The sequence below is a fragment of the Rhopalosiphum maidis genome, chromosome 1 (assembly GCF_003676215.2).
Source record: "Rhopalosiphum maidis isolate BTI-1 chromosome 1, ASM367621v3, whole genome shotgun sequence".
Classification (NCBI taxonomy): Eukaryota; Metazoa; Arthropoda; class Insecta; order Hemiptera; family Aphididae; genus Rhopalosiphum; species Rhopalosiphum maidis.
In genome coordinates this window covers 45,246,691-45,265,574 of record NC_040877.1, presented here as the reverse complement: position 1 = coordinate 45,265,574, position 18,884 = coordinate 45,246,691, and the positions used below count along the sequence as shown (strand labels likewise).

Below are 18,884 nucleotides of genomic sequence, written 5' to 3'. Positions count from 1 at the left end.
ACTACCCGGAAATCCAACTAGACGACTCAAACGAAACTAGTGCCGTGACTGTATAAATTTTTAATTATATAAATATATGTAAAGCCACTAGGTGTCTCTAATGTGAAATTTCCTATCATATTACCTTTAGTTCTTAGTGTCTGATTTTTTAACATAATTATTACTTATTGTACACCTGTATAGATTGTAATACTTTAAAATATCTAGTTATATATTTTTCTTATCAAATATGGTTCTGAAAAAATACTTTTTTTTAAATATATTTTTCGAATTAAAATATTTTCGGACATTTTACGTGCTTCGCCTCAAGCACAATAGCCCTATCTCGCCTATGTAAACATATTAGCGACGAGTCTCTCATTAAGATGCGCTATCTGCGCACGCGTCAGTACACTCGTCGCATATTTATTTGCGTTACCACTCATGAATTCCCATGGAAAAGGGAATAAAATAAAATAAAAGAAAATAAATGTGAATTTTTTTTATACAGACTCGTCGTTTAGTATGTGATTTAAGTATCAGTCCATCCATAATATAGTTATAATATGATCTAAGCCCTAAGGTCATACGCATGTGAGTCATTGAATGTAATTGAAATTCAACATTAATGTAATAGTGTCCGTTCTGAATGTTCTGAAACTTTGTCAACAATCAAAATTCAATCAGTGGAATGATATGGAAGCACCATCAGGTACCTAACACAAATCTGATATAGTTCCTATAAATCACTACAATGACATAAATTAAAACATTTAAAACGCTATCCCACATCATTTTTAGTTAAAATACACGATTTATTACCGATTGTTACTATATGATACTAAGAGCAGTACTAGTAAATCATTATCTTTTACTCTATAGATATATGTGGATATTGTAGTCGTCAACTAATCGTTGAATAGTGATGTTGTAATCGTGGCGTAATAAAATAAGATGTTGCAAATATTTTCAGTGTTTATATATTGAAAATATTACAGTTTTTAATTGTAATTTATTCTAAGTGTTTTACTACCTACAAGAAAATAAAAGTTAATCTAAATGATTGATTCGTTATGTCGATTGACGTGAAGGTGCTCGTGCTGACTGGTAAATCACCTCTATCAGAGTCATCTCCAGGGCCTCCTTATATAGTCAGATTCCCCTCGTTCCACTTCTGTCCTTTCTGGTCAAATAATATGTGTCATTTGTGTTGACACATTATTAGGTATACAATTTTGGATTCACACAGACGTGTGATGACCTAAATAGATTGTAGCAGCATGACACCGCCTATGTATCTAGATCATTCAAGGTGTACATAGCTGTATACTACTGTATAGTTTCTGGGACAGACAAATCTGATCTAAAGTTTATCAAGAAATTACAATTCTTATATTATAGATCTGGTATATTTTTAAAATTCTGGACTTGTTAGGCCTATCTCTGCTTTTATGTTGTTGTTTAACCTTTACTTTTTCTTTCTATGTTCTTGAAACTAGTTATGGTATATCTGAGCATGTAGTAGACTATAATATTATGTTTTGTTACGCCTACTGTATTGTTGTTATTATTATTATTATCATTCTTAGATGTCAAAGCATAACCAATATGTATTACTATATATATATATATAGTAATATTGTAGATATGTATATATATCTACAATCAAAACATTTTAACAAGTTCTGGTGTTTTAAAATGAAAAACGATTATGATTATAAACTGAAGAATAAAAATATCTGAAAATATCCAATCATATCAAGTTGTCAGCTTACATTTTATAAAAATTTGTTTTTTTTTTAATTTTTATTTATAACAAACACTCATTCTTAACGTTTACAACAACTGCTTGGTTTACTGATATAGAATCTAACAGTTTCTATTATAAAAATAAACCCTTAGAACTCGTAATTGATTTCTATTTTAACAATAGTATGCTTAAAATAAATGTTTCGAGTCATAATTTATTATTATTTAAGAGGAAACTATTTAACATCAATAATTTACAGTCAAAACTACTATAAATAAGTAGTACTTTTCTTATGTACTTATGGCAAATGTAATGTTAATGTATGCAAAATTGTATGTGCCTAATTATATATTATAATGTTATTGAATGATAGAAAAACGTATGAACACAATTTGTATGGACTAGTTTTGGTAGCTATGTAGTATACTTTTCTTGATTAATAAATCTACAATAGTTTTATTCTTTATAGGGCACAAATAGAGTTTTAATTTACATAAGTTAAAAGAATATCGAAATTCATGAAAAATATTTTTATAAATATAAAATTAATATAATTTTTAGTGTTATGAAATACTTAACCATAAAGTTTTAAAGTTTTAAAATTCATGATACAGAATCATGTAAGATCCAAAATACTAATACAAAAAATTAATAAATATAAAAAGATTTAGGCTTTAGATCTGTGCCTATGTTACCTTAAAATTATATGTGTTAATAATTTAAAACCAGATTTATAATGATTATTATGTAAATAATTCTATTCAATGGTCAATGAATATATTAAGAGGATGCCATACCCACATGTGTTGTCTCTGTCTTGCAAGTTTGTAAATACATAGCAAGTTTAAGTTCAGTAGATCATATTTAGCTTCATTAGTTTAAAAATTAGAGTGAATCGACCTATTATGAAACTTGATGGTAAGAACATTATCTGTGTTCGTATGTTGGCTTTTTACAATTTTTCAAATTTTTAGCAAGTTAAGCGTATATAATATAACGCAAATTAAAAATGCTCATAACTCACTTAAAAACAGAATAATCTGCCATGTTACATACTTTTAAGATGGAGACAACACATGCAGGTATGGCTTTCTCGTAAATGTTATAAATTAATATATTTAAAATATTTAGATTATAATCAAGATACACAAGAGCAGTCTTTACTTGGTTCTTCAAACCAACGTATGGAACAGTTTGAATCAGGTAAATTACCTATTTAAGTTTCCATTTTAGAATAGATTTTTATGATAAAAAAACAAATCTTTCAATTACTTAAAAGTTTTAATTACAGATGTTATTAGTAATATTTTTATTTTTTTTATTTTATGTGACATTAGATTTCACCATGAAATATTTAAATCAAGAAAAATAATTTTGAATCATATTACTTAGATGAATTTGATATCAAATATTTATTCTATTAAAAAGAGAAATTTTCAGGCAAACATTTAAAATGGTTGTCTCTAGTTTTTAAATTATTCATAATTATAAATATAATGTTTAATTTTTAATACATTGTTATAGGTCACTTATATTGATGTGGCATTGAAAGAGCAATTCACATTTAATTTTTTTTTTCAATGTCCAATTTACCTAATATGCTGATTGTGTATTTCTCCATATTAGTGATATCTAAATCAGTAATTAAAAATGAGACCTAGTTTTTCATAATACAATTTAAAAAATTGTGAAAACAAATTTAAAATTAAATTACTTTTCATCAATTCGATGTTTTAAGATTTTAGGAAATTCTTAATTTGTATAAATATTATAATTATGTATTTATTTTCTTGCTTAAGAGGGTGTCATACCCGCATGTGTTGTCTCTGTCTTACAAGTACGTACCATAGCAAATTTACGCTCAGTAGATTACGTTTAGCTCTGTTAGTTTAAAAAATAGAGTGAATCGACCTATTATGAAACTTGATGGTAAGAATATTATTTGTATTTGTCTGTTGGTTTTTTACGATAGTTCAATTTTTAAGCAAGTTTGCGTATATAACATAGCGTAAATTAAAACTGCCCATACCTCACTTAAAAACTAAATAATTGTAAAAAACCAACATTTAAACACAGATAATTTTCTTACCATCAAGTTTCATAATAGGTCGATTCACTCTAATTTTTAAACTAACTGAGCTAAACGTTGTCTACTGAGTATAAATTTGCTATGTTGCGCACTTAGCCAGAGACAACACATCCAAGTGTTGGGGCCTCTTAAATTCTATGAATAAACATATTCTATGGCTAGAAATATTAAAATTTGTTATTTGTATGTAACAAATAAATCTTCTAATTTAACAACTAATCTAACTGAAATTTTATACCTATTTTTTTAATTTACATTATATCAGTATGTAACATCCTCATATTTAAATAGTTTGACTAATTTCTTTTACTACATAAAATATTTTAACAGTTTTTAAAATTGTGTTATTAATCTGTTAATTAGATAGTGTAAGACAACATATTTGTCAAGAGGAGGTGGCTCTCGAAAAGCTGAAGTACATTTTTCGTAGATGTAAAACCTTGCTCGAAAAATCCAAAGACCATAGACTTGATAGGGAAGCAAATTTGATGCTCTATAATGAGTTTAAGACACCATTATGTACTCCAAACCAGGTGCGGGCATCTTCCTTAAACACCCTTAAAGAACATCCATTAATGTGGGCAACATATATTAGAGGTAATAACGATGACTCTTCAAGCAAGTACGAAACACTACCAATGAAACAACCAGGAACACTTAAGCCTAGCTTATCTAGGGTGACTAAATATCCAGAACAAAAAAAAAAGTTACGCTCTAAGATGTTAGCGTCTAGCCGAAAGATGTCAACTGAAAAGTTTATGGACGAATTTTATCAATTTATGTTAACAAAATTATAGAAGAAAAAATAATTCCATTATCGGTGAATCTCACACCATTAGAAATAAACAGATAAAATTAATAATCTTATTTTATGATTACTATTATATTATATTTTCATTAATCAACAATCGTAAAAATGGATACCTTTTTTTTTAGATAGGTTATATCAAAGTTATTTCAATATTAGTAAGTTTTATCCAAAATTGTGAATTTTATTACAATATATATTTTAAACACCATACTTGGTTTATGTTAATTTGATAGAATAGTTTCAAAAATAAAAAGTATTTAATTTTAAATACAATTTATAGTGTCAAATATTTCTGTTAAATTAACTTGTGCTAGTTTGGGTTATATTCTTATATTTAATCAAATATATCAATACCGAGTATAAATATATTTCATTATAAATCTGCATTAAAAATAAATACAATATTCATGCATACATATTATATTTATATTATATTTGTGTGTATTTATTATTTTAACTGAAATAAATATTATGGGATTATTAAAATGTGTTCTCTCTGCTAATAATTAGCATCTTAAGGCTATTGGATACCAGCCAATTTTTCCTTTAAAAACTACTTATTTAATTTAAATCAGTCCGGTCATTGTATTGAAGCAATAAGGTTTCTGAAAATGTCAGACTACATTTTTTAATTTAGACTTTAAAATTCCACAAATTTGATTTAAATTTTTTGTATAATATTAAATCTTGTAGAAATGTTTGACAAATATTATTAAATAAAACTGAATAAGTGGCACAACCGATCTTAAGTATACCTCATGCTGAACTGAAATTATTTTTCAGAAGTGCTATCGCTTTAATACAACAAGGATCAGATTGATTAAAATAAAATCAATAGTTTTTGATGGAAAAATTGTAAGAATTCTGAACAGTGGCTGTTTTAACCGATATCTGCATATACAATCGAAAGTCACTTTAGCTTGTTTTTTAACAATAAGTTATGCGTTCTCCAATAATGCGATGTCTGATTTTATACACAAATAGGTACATTATTATTATAATTGAAAATAATATTATTGTGCATGAATTAAACATTATAAAATATAATTCTATGGTCAACGTTATTTGTCAATTAAACAACAATAATAATAAAAAAATGTATCTTATCATTCTATAAAACAATTAAGAACTAAAAAAATTTAATACTTATAGGTTATAAATTATAGGTGATGTTTATTGTTCATAATTGTTGTCAAGAATGTGGAATGTTATGTTGATTTTTGTAGCAATTGCTCTAAGTATACATTATTCCATAAAAACTTATGAGTTATGAGTGTTATGACAAATCTCTCAAGACCAAAATTCATATTATGTGGATTAAAGGAGTTTTCCTTTCTTTATCCCTCTCCTTACATACTTACAAATTCATACCACTTCCACACTTATGACATTGGGCGTTTACATTGTTTGTCAAATTAATCTTTTGCCAATATATTGAATGTATACATTGTATGTATAAATGAGTAAATAAAATTATGTCTGAATCCATAATTTTAGGAATTAAGCATTTTTATCGAAAGCCATAAAGATTAAGTGTTAACCAAAGAAAAGAGATTATAAGCTGCTTATCTATTAAAGTCAAAAATCCGTGTAAAAACAAATCGGCCGCTGGTAAACCACATCCTAATTGTGGTAAGCAATGTTTACCTAGTATCTTAAACGATTTAAACCAAGAAAAAAAACATCAACAAATAAAAAAGTGCTGACTACTTAGAACTACATACCTACACAATATGGGACAAGAATAGGTTAGGTTAGGTTTGATGAATTTGGAAAACGATAATTAAAAAATGTATTTCAAAATTAATTTTTAGATATTAAATACTTAATCAATGACATAATAAAAATATTGTGTTTGAGCAATAATATATTCATCAAGGCTGGGCAAGTTAACTAATTAGTTTAACTCGTAAAGTTAAGTTAATACAGAAAAATGTGAGTTAAGTTTTGAGTTAAAAGTTACTTTTTTTATTTAACTTGTTAAAAGTTAATTTGAAAAAAAGTAACTTACTTTAGTTAAAAATGAGTTAGTTTTCTTTTATAAAAAATAAATAAATAATAAATAATAAATAATTTTTTATATTAAAATTAATTACATGAAAGGTCACAGGAAACAATACGAATAAAATTTTATGAACAAATAATAATTGTTAATGACACAACAAATTTATTGCTTAATAGTTAATATATTAAAATCATTCTGTTTTCTCGTTAAGTTAGAAGTTACTTATGAAAATAAAAGTAACTCGTTAAGTAACTTAGTTAAAAGTAACTTAACTTTAACTTTTTAACTCGTTAATACCCAGTCTTGATATTTATACATTTATAAAATGATTGAACATTTGAACTACTTTAGATTTTCTGAATGACTACTTATTTGTCTTATTTGTCCTCTTGTTTTTTGTTTTTAATTATAAAACAAGTTAGTTTATACTGTTTATAGCTAGGTAATTAAAATTAAAATGTATAATTTCATGTATATAATCATGCCATTTATCCAAGTTCATAAATAAATAGAATTGTGTAAATCTATAAAGTTGTTTATAATTTTTAACAATAAAATATTTTATATTATTGACTTAGTTTAATATTGTAATTTGATTTTTAATTGAATTGTTCTAGTTAACCACTGAGTACTAATAAAGTTTGTATATCCTAAAAATTTGCATACCACTAGTTTACTTATTTTAACTAACAAGTTAAAATTCAAAATATGCTGTAGTATTATGTATAAATTGTTATAGAAAAATATTAAAAAATATTTTACAGGTACAAGACAACAAAGTAAATAATTACTCCTTATCTTTCATTTATTTAAATAAGATTTACAAGCATAACCCTACTAAATTAATAGCAATAGTATACATTTTAAGTAATTATAATATGTTATAACTAGGGCACGGATTTAAAAAATTAAAACAAAAAGACTATTACTGTAAAATTACAAATCTTAAGTGTAAAATACTAAGTAATTGACATTATTATTTTAAAAACAGAACTTTAATGGATAAACTGTAATCATAATACTGGGGATAATGTCAAATTGTATTTAAAGAAATTGGGTAAAATAATTTGTATTAATTATTAGACGAGTAGAATTTCTACTTAATTACCTACTTTCCAATTATGTTCCGTGACCTAGTATTGAAAATATTTATATAGATTAATTATGGATTAGGACTACAAATTACAATACATTAATATTATAAAAACTATTCTATAAACTAATTTAAACATAGAATACTATTATAAATAGATAGATGATAAGTTAATTACAATAATTATTTTTTATTAAGACTAGATGCTGGATTTTTTAATCTATGGAAACATTCATTACTTATTAAATATGTACTATATGTCTACATTTTTGCAAACAAATTAATTTCTATAATATTCGAGTAATAATAAGTTACTGAACTACCTACTTCATAATAACACGATTAACTTTTTTAGATTATTAAAAATTTACATTATTGAATCCACTATCAGCAAAGGAGTGATTTAAATGTACTTTGATAGATACGTTTGTGAATATATTGTCCACAAGAATGTTGTATATTTATGCAGAATTATATAAAAATTGATTAATAATTCATTAAAATGTAATGGTCCCATCATAGGCCGCTAAATCGTAGTAAGAGATTAATTACTCATTATTGATTAATGAAAGAATTATAATGACAGAATAATATGACTGTCTGTCTATCTATTAATGAATGTTATCACTCCTTTACAAATTACTAACAATAAAATTAAATATTACTGAATGCACTCACTTATATTATGGTTTATAATAATTATACTAATTTACTTGTAAAATTAATTTTAAATTGGATTATTATAACTTATATTATAATTTATTTTGTTTAAGCATGCAATCAATAATTATGGCAAAACTAATTCTACAAAAAAATAACTTTCAACAAGTTATAAATAATAAAACTAATTAATGTCTGTGATATAATGATAAATGTAGATTATTCTGTTTTGATTATTTAATATCTTAATGAAAATACTAGTTAGTAAGTATTAAAATTTAAAATGTATATATTAATATATTTGGATATACACACATACGCATACACAAAAAAAAATTTAACATTATTTTTATATACTTATAATAGTTGTTAGTTAATAATTAATTTTTTATAGCATAGTTAAATATTTTTAAAATTAGATGAATGTAAATATAATATAATATCAAGTTTGTTAGTTTCATTTTTCAAACAATAATATTATGTATTGTCTAATGAGGTCGAGAGATAACATAATTATTACACTATAGACTGACTTTATACATACAAAATTAATGTGATTTTTTAATTGATTTGGCTTTGGTATACAAATTATGTATTTTCATATTATCCTTTACAACAAACACTTTTTATGGTCCTTTGGAGTATAACATTATACTGTTTTGTAATATTATAGATAAGGAAAAAAGTATGTTTTTATGATACTTAGTCTATATTGACATAATTTTAGTAAATATATTTATAGTATGTTATTTTGATATTATAAAATAAGTTTAATTTATTTTGTTTTTTATTTCTTAATTAAGGTCTGTTATAACTAACAATTGTTGTACAAATATTACCATCTATTGAATTCATATTTGTAAAACAAAAATTGTTAAAAAATATTCTTACATTTAAAAGTATTATAAAGTTCATAGAATATTTGAGGGAATTGGTTTTTATAATCATCAAAATATATTAGCAAAAATCTTTTCAAATCATAAAATCTATTTATGTTCTTGTAATAATTAATGTTAAAATACCAATGAACAATTTGTAGTTATTTATATTAAACCTACAAATCATAATATTAAGCATTGTACAGTATAATATTTAAATTGTGTATGCATAATTCATGATTTATTACAATAGCACACACACTAAATAATATTAGGTACTTTAAAATTGTCAAGTGAACAAGATTTATTGACTTAAAGTTGATAAATTTTTAATGAAGTCTTCTGGTGTAAGAATGTGTGATGAACCTGTCCAAAACAAATTAAATAAATATAATACAATACAAAATCATAAATAAAACAATTCATATAATTACCTATAATAACCTCCCAGTTTTTGACATTACTAGTTACTTCATATGCACATCTCATCTCAGAAAAACTGATTCCTCCTATCACAAAAATTATTATTCTTGGCACATTTTTTATAAGTTGTTGTCCTTTGCCTTTATCCTTATGCCAGTGTCCGTAACGTGCACTAGAAACAAAAAAAAAATTATTGCAGAGTACTGAGTAGGTAATATGTTATGTTAATAATTATACAGTGATTTATTGATTGCGTAAACATTTTTAGTATAACTTATTACATTGGATATAATTACTTCACGATTCAAATTAGTTCATGTAAATAGCAACATGTCAATTAAGAATAATATATTGTGTGTTTGTTTTTATAAACAATGTCATACTGGCTTGGATTATGTATGTATAAGTATATCAAATGTTTATGTAGCCAATTTTAATTTATATTCTATCACTATTTTATCTAAATATTTTAAAAGAATGGGATAACAGAAAAAATAATTATTATTTTTCCCATCTTTTGGTTTTTTTTAATATAAATATTTATTTTAACATGGTAAAAATGTTTACTTTTTTAAAGATTTTAGTTAACTGTCCACTTGTATAATGGTTGTTTTTAATATTAATGAATTCTATTTTAAAAATATTTTGTTACAATTACCAAAAATGGACATCAGTAATTATAACATACAGCATGTATAAAATATTAAATTTCAATTAGATTACGTTAAGGAATGTCTATTACCAGAAATCTGTAATTTTTGTTGGAACTGCATATTGTAAAAAATGTTATATAAATTTAAGACATATTGAAATAACGAATAAAAAATAATTAATTAGTTACACACACTCTTTTGATCTAAATAATATCTATATATCATAATTTTGATGTTTATATATTATACATTTTTCTCTCTCTAATTTGTATGAGTTAGTTTTTTTTTTTGTATTTTGATTGCACATGTTTCATTAGTTGTTTTCTTTTTCGTTGTATTTTTTAGTTAATGTATAGTCTAGGTTATTTTATTTATCACCTCCTATGAAAAGCTATAAAAGAAGTTGTAAATTATTAATTTTATATTGTTATTACTATGCAATACTAAATAATGTACAGTTTCTCCTTTCAAAGGTTATATTAATAACTTGACTACATTAATGAATTAATTATTAAAATTTTATATTGAATAAATACATTTATAAAATTAATTATTTTATATTTTAATTTTAGAAGAACATAATCCTGCAAATAAAAAATTATTATTGGAATGCTAGTATTATTATAGTACTGATAATATTACTTTAGATAGGTACAGGCACAGATACAAGGGGGGGCTATGGGGGCTGAAATCTTTTCCTTATGCCTTAGGTACCTACTTAAAATATTTCAAAACTTAAAACTTAATGCCTATGCTTTTATGTGCTTGAAGTGAATTTGTGTATTTAGCCTCACCCTTTATTTAATTTATAGATCATAGCCTGGATAGGTACACTACAGAAACTTGAACACATAAATCACAATTTTAAACTTTTCTGCGAGTTACATTAGTTACAATATTATATACTATTGTAAATACCTACAAATATGTTTTTATATGTTATAAATGTTATGATATATTAATATTTGCATAGGAATGGGTGAATTTAAGTGATCCATTTTATTTAAATAAAATTAATCACAAAGTGGATTTATATTTTAATAATATATTATGTTGCATTACTAATTATTTAAAAAATGTAAATTATTTATAGTTAAATATATTTTTAATTTGCTGATTATACAATAGTATTTGAAAATGAATTTATAGAGATTATAATTGAGGTTTCTAAAAAAAATTTGTAGCTTATTAATAAGAGGAGTTTAAAATTAATATTTAATGTAGAAGTAAAAAATTTTGATTTAACTATTTAGGTATTATATTATACAGGGTGTTTTCTAAAATGAATAAGGTAGGATATGCATTCTCACTGTGATAGCGCTAGGAAGATTTTTTTGAAACTTTTTTTCTATCTTCAAAATCTGAGTTTATTAAAATTGTTTTTAAATATAAAAATAAACACCAGTAGTATTTTTTGCAAAATGCTCATGCAAATTGAGGCGTCACATCATTTTTGTGCGTTTTTCATGCTTGAATCATATATTAAAGATAATTTTCTAAAAATAATTTGAATAAACCCAGATTTTGAAGATAAAAATATTTTCATTTGGCCAGCGAGTATGCATATACTAGAGACACCATCCATTTCAGAAAAATCCTGTATACTTCATTTCTTTTTATACAAGTAATAATTAATAAAAATATACCTTTAAATTAATTGCATGATAAGATTTTTAACAATTTATTTTACTAATTTTTGATACAGTAAATTAATTTTTTTTTTACAGTATTTAGTATACTTAGTATGTTTTTACACATATTGTTAAAAATATAAATATTTTATAATTATTAATTATAGAACTAATATCTATTAGTATTCATTATAAAAAAAAATTAATATAAGCAATTATTATAAACTTAAAATTTGATAGTGATCATGTAATTAGTGTAGATGAAATAAATCATGATTTTAAAATCTTATTGATGATTATGGTAACAAGTCATAATATTATAAGAAAGGAGATAAGTCACATTTTTATTTATTTTAAGTGTGAAAGGGATTACGCCATTAAAACAATTAATACAAAAAATTTAAATACTTAATAAATATTTTTAAAAGTAATTAAAATTATAAAAATACATAAATGAAAACAAAATTTAAATTGTTGCATTTTAAAATATATTGTAATATTTTTTATACCTCTTGAAAAATTACTGGTATTTATTTTTCCCTCTTTACGAAAAACCCCTGCCAATTATTTAATTTGAATAGGTTACAACAATTAGATGTGCCGCAAGAAAGAATTTAAAATACCAAGAAATAAATAAGATTATAATAAAAATAGTAGGTATTTAATATACACCTAGATGGTGCATAGTATCCAGATGAAGTAGCTCTGCCTGCTAGAAAAGGAAAATGTTTAGCATCCAATTTGTCTTCGATACAATCTTCTATTAAATCCTTGACCACTGGTGTCCAACGAGACATCTGATATGTTTCTTCAGAAATACGCTCTTTACGTGGAATTTGATAATATTTTTTTCTGTTACCCTAAAGAGAAATAAAATAAATAAATTAAATTTGCTAAATCTGAATAATATAAATTTAATTTTATAATATTTACATCTACAATAGAGTTGATACCGAGCAAATTCAAATTGACAATTGTTTGTTTGTCAATTGGTGACAGTTGGGCATGTTGTATCAGTTTGTTAAGATTGTCTTCTGATATTCCATTTTTTGACAAAATATACAATATAATTATCCTTATTTTATCGTTGCTAGACACATTCGAGTCTAACAATATGGGCACAATACATTTCATATGATCTTTGATCTTCTCGCCCTCGGTATCAGTACCCATAGCAAGATCTTGTTCTACTTTACAAAGTCTGTCTACATTACCTCGAAAAGATTTCATGCAATCTTCAGCTAGATGTAAATGAGTTGAATACTTGCTCAATTCTTTTTGATATTGAGGCATTTTCTTGATCATATCAGATAAATCGCTCATAGAAAAGGTACCTTCATCAACAGTAGACATGCGTTTAGAATCTGAGAATTTCTTCAATTGTTGTGTTACATTCCTGAACAGAAAATGTTTTAAAAGAAGTCATTGGTGTTAATACACTTATTAATAACTAGAATGTTTATTGAATTTAGATCAGTGGCCTGCAACTCTAGGCCCGTGCGGTTATTAAAGACAGCCTATTTTAAATTATAGAACAAAAAAATTTATTTTTTTTTACAGTTTTATTATTTTAAAATTCTAGACAATATTTTTTGTCATAGTAAAGAATTTAAGAATATATTTTTATTTTTGTCTGGCCCATGAACTCTTTAATTTGTGAATGTAGCCCGAGAGTTCAAAAAAGTTGTCTGGTTTAGATGATACTACTCAAATGCCACATAGTTTTTCAATAATAACATCTAAATTCCCATTTTTTAAATATAATTTTAGAGAATATAGATAAAGATTATATATTATGAGCTAAACATATTCAGTTTGATTTATATTAATATGAAGATAATAAGAAAGCATGAGTATGATTGAGAAAGATACAAGATAATTCGATTAAAATTATATAATTTTGAACTGGAAAAAATATAATGAACAAAAAATAAACACAAGGTTTATGAAGATAATATTATGTTAAAAATTATGCTTTATCTGAATATTATTTACCAAATGACTGCAAATTATAAAGAATATTAATTACAACTAATTTAATGTATTATAACAATGATAAAACCACAAATATACCCATATAAAGTAAAGAAGATAAAAAATGGAAAACATAATAAGTGGTATACACAAAATTATTATGAATGGTAATCAAAATCAAACAGGTAGTGAATTATACAATATACAGTCAATTCTATTGAATATAAATATACCTAAAAACTATAAGAAATATATTATTTTATAGCTGCTGAAAAAAGAATAGAAAATAATAATTTTGATAATGGAAAACTTAGTATTTTTCATTTTTGTAAATTAATTGATAATCTAAACACTATTACTACTTCAAAACGTGATGATAGACAAAAAAATAAAAAAACACACATCATTGTAAAATCAATTCATTCATCACTCCGTTCAGAATCCAAAATGAGATTATATTTTGAAGTATAAAGGACTAAAAGAAAGACTGAAATTTCAGTTTGTTTTATTCAAATTATTTTTTAATAAAAAAAATATCTGAATCACAAATTAAATGGTACGATGAAATAAAAATAAAAACTTATAAAAAAACCTATTCCAATAAATAAAATCCTTATTTAACACGGGAAATATTTATAACTAAAGTAATTTTAGGTACAAATCCTATACATTTAATAATTTATAGATTCCAACAATAAAGTTTGTTAAACATTTTTAGAATGAAGTTCCAAGAATAAAAATTTAAAAATGATTTTACATAGTAAAGAAAGGATAATTGAATAACTCATTGAACATAATTTTGAAATTATGGAAAATGAAATTAAAAATATAAACCAAATGATGAAGTATTTTTGTTAGATTTTCTTATCTTCACAAGTAAACAGATTGTTTTGAAAAACTTAATAAAACAATTTTACCTTCTGAAATAAAAGTGTTATAATTATCTTACAGATAAAAAGGTAACAGAAAAATAAATATACAAATTTACAAAAAAGTTGGAAAATATTTAATATAAAAAAATCTTCATAAAATCACTAGTTTCTATAATAACATAGATGTTTTGAAAGCTAAAAATTATTTTGTAAAGAATTATTTTAAATTGATGAATAAAAGTGTTTATAGATGGACAATGATGAGTTTTCAAAATTATGTTGATATAAGATTATATTCTAATAAAACACATGAAAAAAAATGAAATGCAAAACCAAAAAGTTTTAACTGGCCCCCAAAAGACAGTAAGTAATCGAATAACATACAACTACAATTTGATAAAATATTAGCAGAAAAAAATTAATTTCATATTTCTCATTAATAAAGAATTATTATTTATAAATCATTATAAAAATTAATAGTAAGTATATTTTAAGTAAATTATAAGAATTATAAAATATCTATAAAAGTATATAATATTATTCTATAAATTTAAAAATTATGTACTTATAAACTGTTGGCCTGTTAAGAGCTTTCAATATTTTACATAGCCATTGAATAAAAAAAATTGGAGGCTCCTAGTAAAGTGTATACTACACACATATACAGTATACTAGAAGAATTTACTATTTTCTTAAAAATATTGTGTACCAATTAAAAATTCTAAATTTATTTATGTTAATACATAATTCTAAACATCTGAGATTCGCTTCAAATCACTGTGTGAGCATAATCATGTCACTCAATTGTTACACTACCGAGAAAAAGTAATAATCTAATAACCAAGTTGAGATTGAAAACTTACTTGGATACAACAGCAATATGCTGATGTCTATGTTCCACCCAGAGTTCATCATTTTCATCCAATAACACTTCCTTAATAAGAGAAGATCCAGTATTGGGTTCATATCTTTCGAAATAAAATTAATTAAAACTAAGAATAAATGTATGTATGTATAATCTTACTTATAAACATCATTTTCTATTGGCAAAAGGTCATGAGCCATAGCTTGAAATGTAAGCTCATGCAAAACTGGAGATGTACAATCGAATCCTCTGTCTAATATAATTAACTGTGAACGCACTTTTTCTGGACCTTCACCCATTGTTGGTTCATCAGCTTTATAAGCATCTAACTTTTGTTGTACAATTTGAGCCAATTCAGCATTGCGTTCAAAGTCACTTCTGTATCGTAGAGCCGGATATTCCCCTAATGTAGCACAAACAGTAGCTATTTGTTCTGCAATACGCTCCATGTTTGGGATGCGACTGCTTACTAGTAATGGATTATAGAAACATTGAAATGTTTCACGGGAGTCTAAAGAAAACACCTAAAAGTAAAAGTATATATTAATAAAATCAATATAGACAAAATAGTTGTATGTCAAATATTGGAAAAATTAATTAATTAACATGTTGTATGATGTATGTGGTCTTGATATTTTATTGATGTTAAATACCTGACTTTCATAAGGTAGAAACGCGATGTTTATCTCTTTGAGAGTTTTAATTTTTTTGGCAGCAATTGAATTGCACAGTTCATTGAAAAGTTCTTCTTGACACACTTTTGTTAAAATGAAGCATTTAAAATATAATACTATATTAGTACATAAACCATAAATAGCATATTATTGGTATTTGGTGTACAAATATTATATTATAGTGTTACTGATGTTAGTATGCTATGTTAGTAAATTAATAGGTTTTTTTAAAGTTTGCTGCATAATAATATAATTCATTTTATTTTAAAAGTAAATATCAAGCATCCAAATTGAACAACTTGAAACTTATTATGTACAAGAGGTAATCCATAATCCATATAATAAAGAAAATCATTAGATTTACCAAATAAACAAACTTAAATACAATCAACTCTAACTATAGAAAGATAATTCACTTTACTGTAAACCATAAATCATAATTCTAATTTAAGAGATAAAGCCATAAAAGCATTTAAGTTAATGTATTAAGGTATTTTATTATTTGTTCTAAGTAATAATAATAAAAAAAAGTAAATCAACTGATAATTATTATTTCAGATATCAAAGACTGAAATATTGGATACAACTTAATAATATAACATTGACCATATACTATTATACAGGTAACTGTACAACTTTTTAATAGTATAACTTTGTTAACATTATTTTAATAAAAAATTGAAACATTTACATGCATTGCAAGAGTAATATTGAAATCAGTCGTTAGTCGAGTTGTTAAATAATGTACATACATAAAAGACAATATTCTGCAAACATTGATTTATCGTTAAGAAATTTCTATAAATCAATTTAAAAAATACAACTATTTATTATTTGTCAGTCAACTAGTATACCACTAATCATTATAAAATTAAAGAGGAGAACTAATAAGCACATTAAAATCCATTTATAAGACTAATTAATGGTAACAACTTTCTAACTTATGATAATTATAAGAACAATAGAATTAACATACCTACTTTATATTAATACTTTTAAAATTAATGCCAAAATTGTATTTAATATTGAGTATAATTTGTAAGTGATCTTGTACTTTATAGTAGATACATTGAGATGTAGGTATAACTATAGGTATTTTAAATGATGATCAGTAATAGAAATTTGTAATAGATGTATCTAAAATCCCTTAAATGACCTTGTCTCAAACTGTAAAAAAATGTTATTTAATAAATAACACAGACATAATATACTTCAGTAACAATCATGAATACTATAAGAATTGTATATCTACATAAATAGAGATATGAATAATAATATTTTACCCTCAGTGAAGAATACGTGAGCATTTTTGTACATTGGTTTCCCCGGACTAGAGAAGTCTCTGATGAGTGTGCCAATGGACTTTTCACATGGAGTGATAAAATAAACTGCGTCCATTGTGGGCAACGGCTCACGGTTCTTGTTTAGATCTTCGACAACTAAAACAAGCAACAAGAAAAATAAATGTCAACAATTATACTTTCTGCACAAAAAGTATCGATACTGAGAACGACACTCACGGGTGACCCGTTCGTCTGCCATGTCGTGCATATTGCAACATGAAGATATTATTCTCATCGCCAACTGATCGACCACCAGCACCCGCCAGATCGGTTTTTCCACTGTACCTTTTTTTACATCTTTCTGTTTGATCATTTCGTCCATAATCTCTGCAAAATAACAATTAATATTATAGGTAAAAGTCTAAATATTCTTATACACTACAATTTATGCTGAGTGGCAGCCACTGTCATACACAGACACGATAACTTACTCTGTCCAACAATCGCTTTCAGTGCCATTTTTTTTTCTAGCGTATCGACGAATTTAATTGTTTGAGTATTGGTGAACTGCTAAGGCAGTAAAAACGAATAAAAGTCAGAAAATTTTGAACGGGTTCGAAGTTTGTACTAATATAGTTTGGGAACAACGGGTACTCACTAAACAACAACAACGCCGTTACTCAGCTTCTCAGCTACTGATTGCTGGTGCAGTCGTACAGTGGCTGAGTGGCGCTACTATCAACTATTGAGTATCAACATTCAGGGTACGGAGATAAAATCCTGGTTGGACCTTCACGCAGTGTGACCGACGATGATGGAGTAAAAGTTACCTCGCCCCGCGTAAGTCGTAGTCTCGTCCACGGATATGATTGTAAAGATTTTTCATAAATTATACTAATTATACGTAATTATAGGTACCTAGTCGTACTACAAATAAATCTCATCTTTCATGGCTTATTTTGATTTTGTATATTATAAGTGCATACTGTACAACAATTAAAAATTATTGATCTTAAATTAGAGATAGCAATTACAGCAGTAGGTACAGTGGCGTAGTCAGAAATCTTCTAAGCCTTAGAATCTAAGGGAAGGGTCCATCAGATGTAACACCAAAATAATACATTTTTTATATTTTTGTATATTATAAGTACCTATATTTAATATATTAATTAACACAATAAATAGATAAAAAAGTCAGAATAATTTAACTAATTTAAAAATGTATACTATAGTAATATAGACAG

At 24.8% G+C, this 18,884-nt stretch overlaps 2 protein-coding genes across 2 annotated transcripts; one reads left to right on the top strand and one right to left on the bottom strand.

Moving 5' to 3' along the window:
* The first annotated feature begins 543 nt into the window (after nucleotides 1-543).
* LOC113550499 lies at nucleotides 544-4,734 on the top strand. Its single transcript, XM_026952372.1, has 3 exons — nucleotides 544-691; nucleotides 2,861-2,932; nucleotides 4,182-4,734. Exons 1-3 carry the CDS (start codon nucleotides 676-678, stop codon nucleotides 4,613-4,615), a joined length of 522 nt encoding a protein of 173 aa, XP_026808173.1. The 5' UTR covers nucleotides 544-675; the 3' UTR covers nucleotides 4,616-4,734.
* Nucleotides 4,735-9,528: 4,794 nt separating this feature from the next.
* Nucleotides 9,529-18,268, bottom strand: LOC113550491 (protein ROP-like). The gene is made up of 10 exons (XM_026952364.1): nucleotides 18,132-18,268; nucleotides 17,878-18,027; nucleotides 17,641-17,796; nucleotides 16,337-16,440; nucleotides 15,843-16,207; nucleotides 15,682-15,786; nucleotides 12,906-13,368; nucleotides 12,645-12,832; nucleotides 9,700-9,860; nucleotides 9,529-9,631 (listed from the first exon to the last, which is right to left on the bottom strand). The coding sequence occupies exons 1-10, from the start codon at nucleotides 18,157-18,159 to the stop codon at nucleotides 9,570-9,572; spliced, it is 1,782 nt and encodes a 593-aa protein (XP_026808165.1). The 5' UTR covers nucleotides 18,160-18,268; the 3' UTR covers nucleotides 9,529-9,569.
* Between the last annotated feature and the right edge of the window lie 616 nt (nucleotides 18,269-18,884).

Bases quoted from the DNA above. Each gene is read 5' to 3' on its own strand.
- LOC113550491 (XM_026952364.1), bottom strand. From the start codon at position 18,159: ATGGCACTGAAAGCGATTGTTGGACAGA. The intron at 16,208-16,336 runs GTATTTAACATC...TTTTACTTTTAG, and splicing joins TTCTACCTTATGAAAGTCAG to GTGTTTTCTTTAGACTCCCG. The intron at 9,632-9,699 runs GTAATTATATGA...TGTTTTGGACAG, and splicing joins AAACTGGGAGGTTATTATAG to GTTCATCACACATTCTTACA.
- LOC113550499 (XM_026952372.1), top strand. The intron at 2,933-4,181 runs GTAAATTACCTA...TCTGTTAATTAG, and splicing joins TATGGAACAGTTTGAATCAG to ATAGTGTAAGACAACATATT.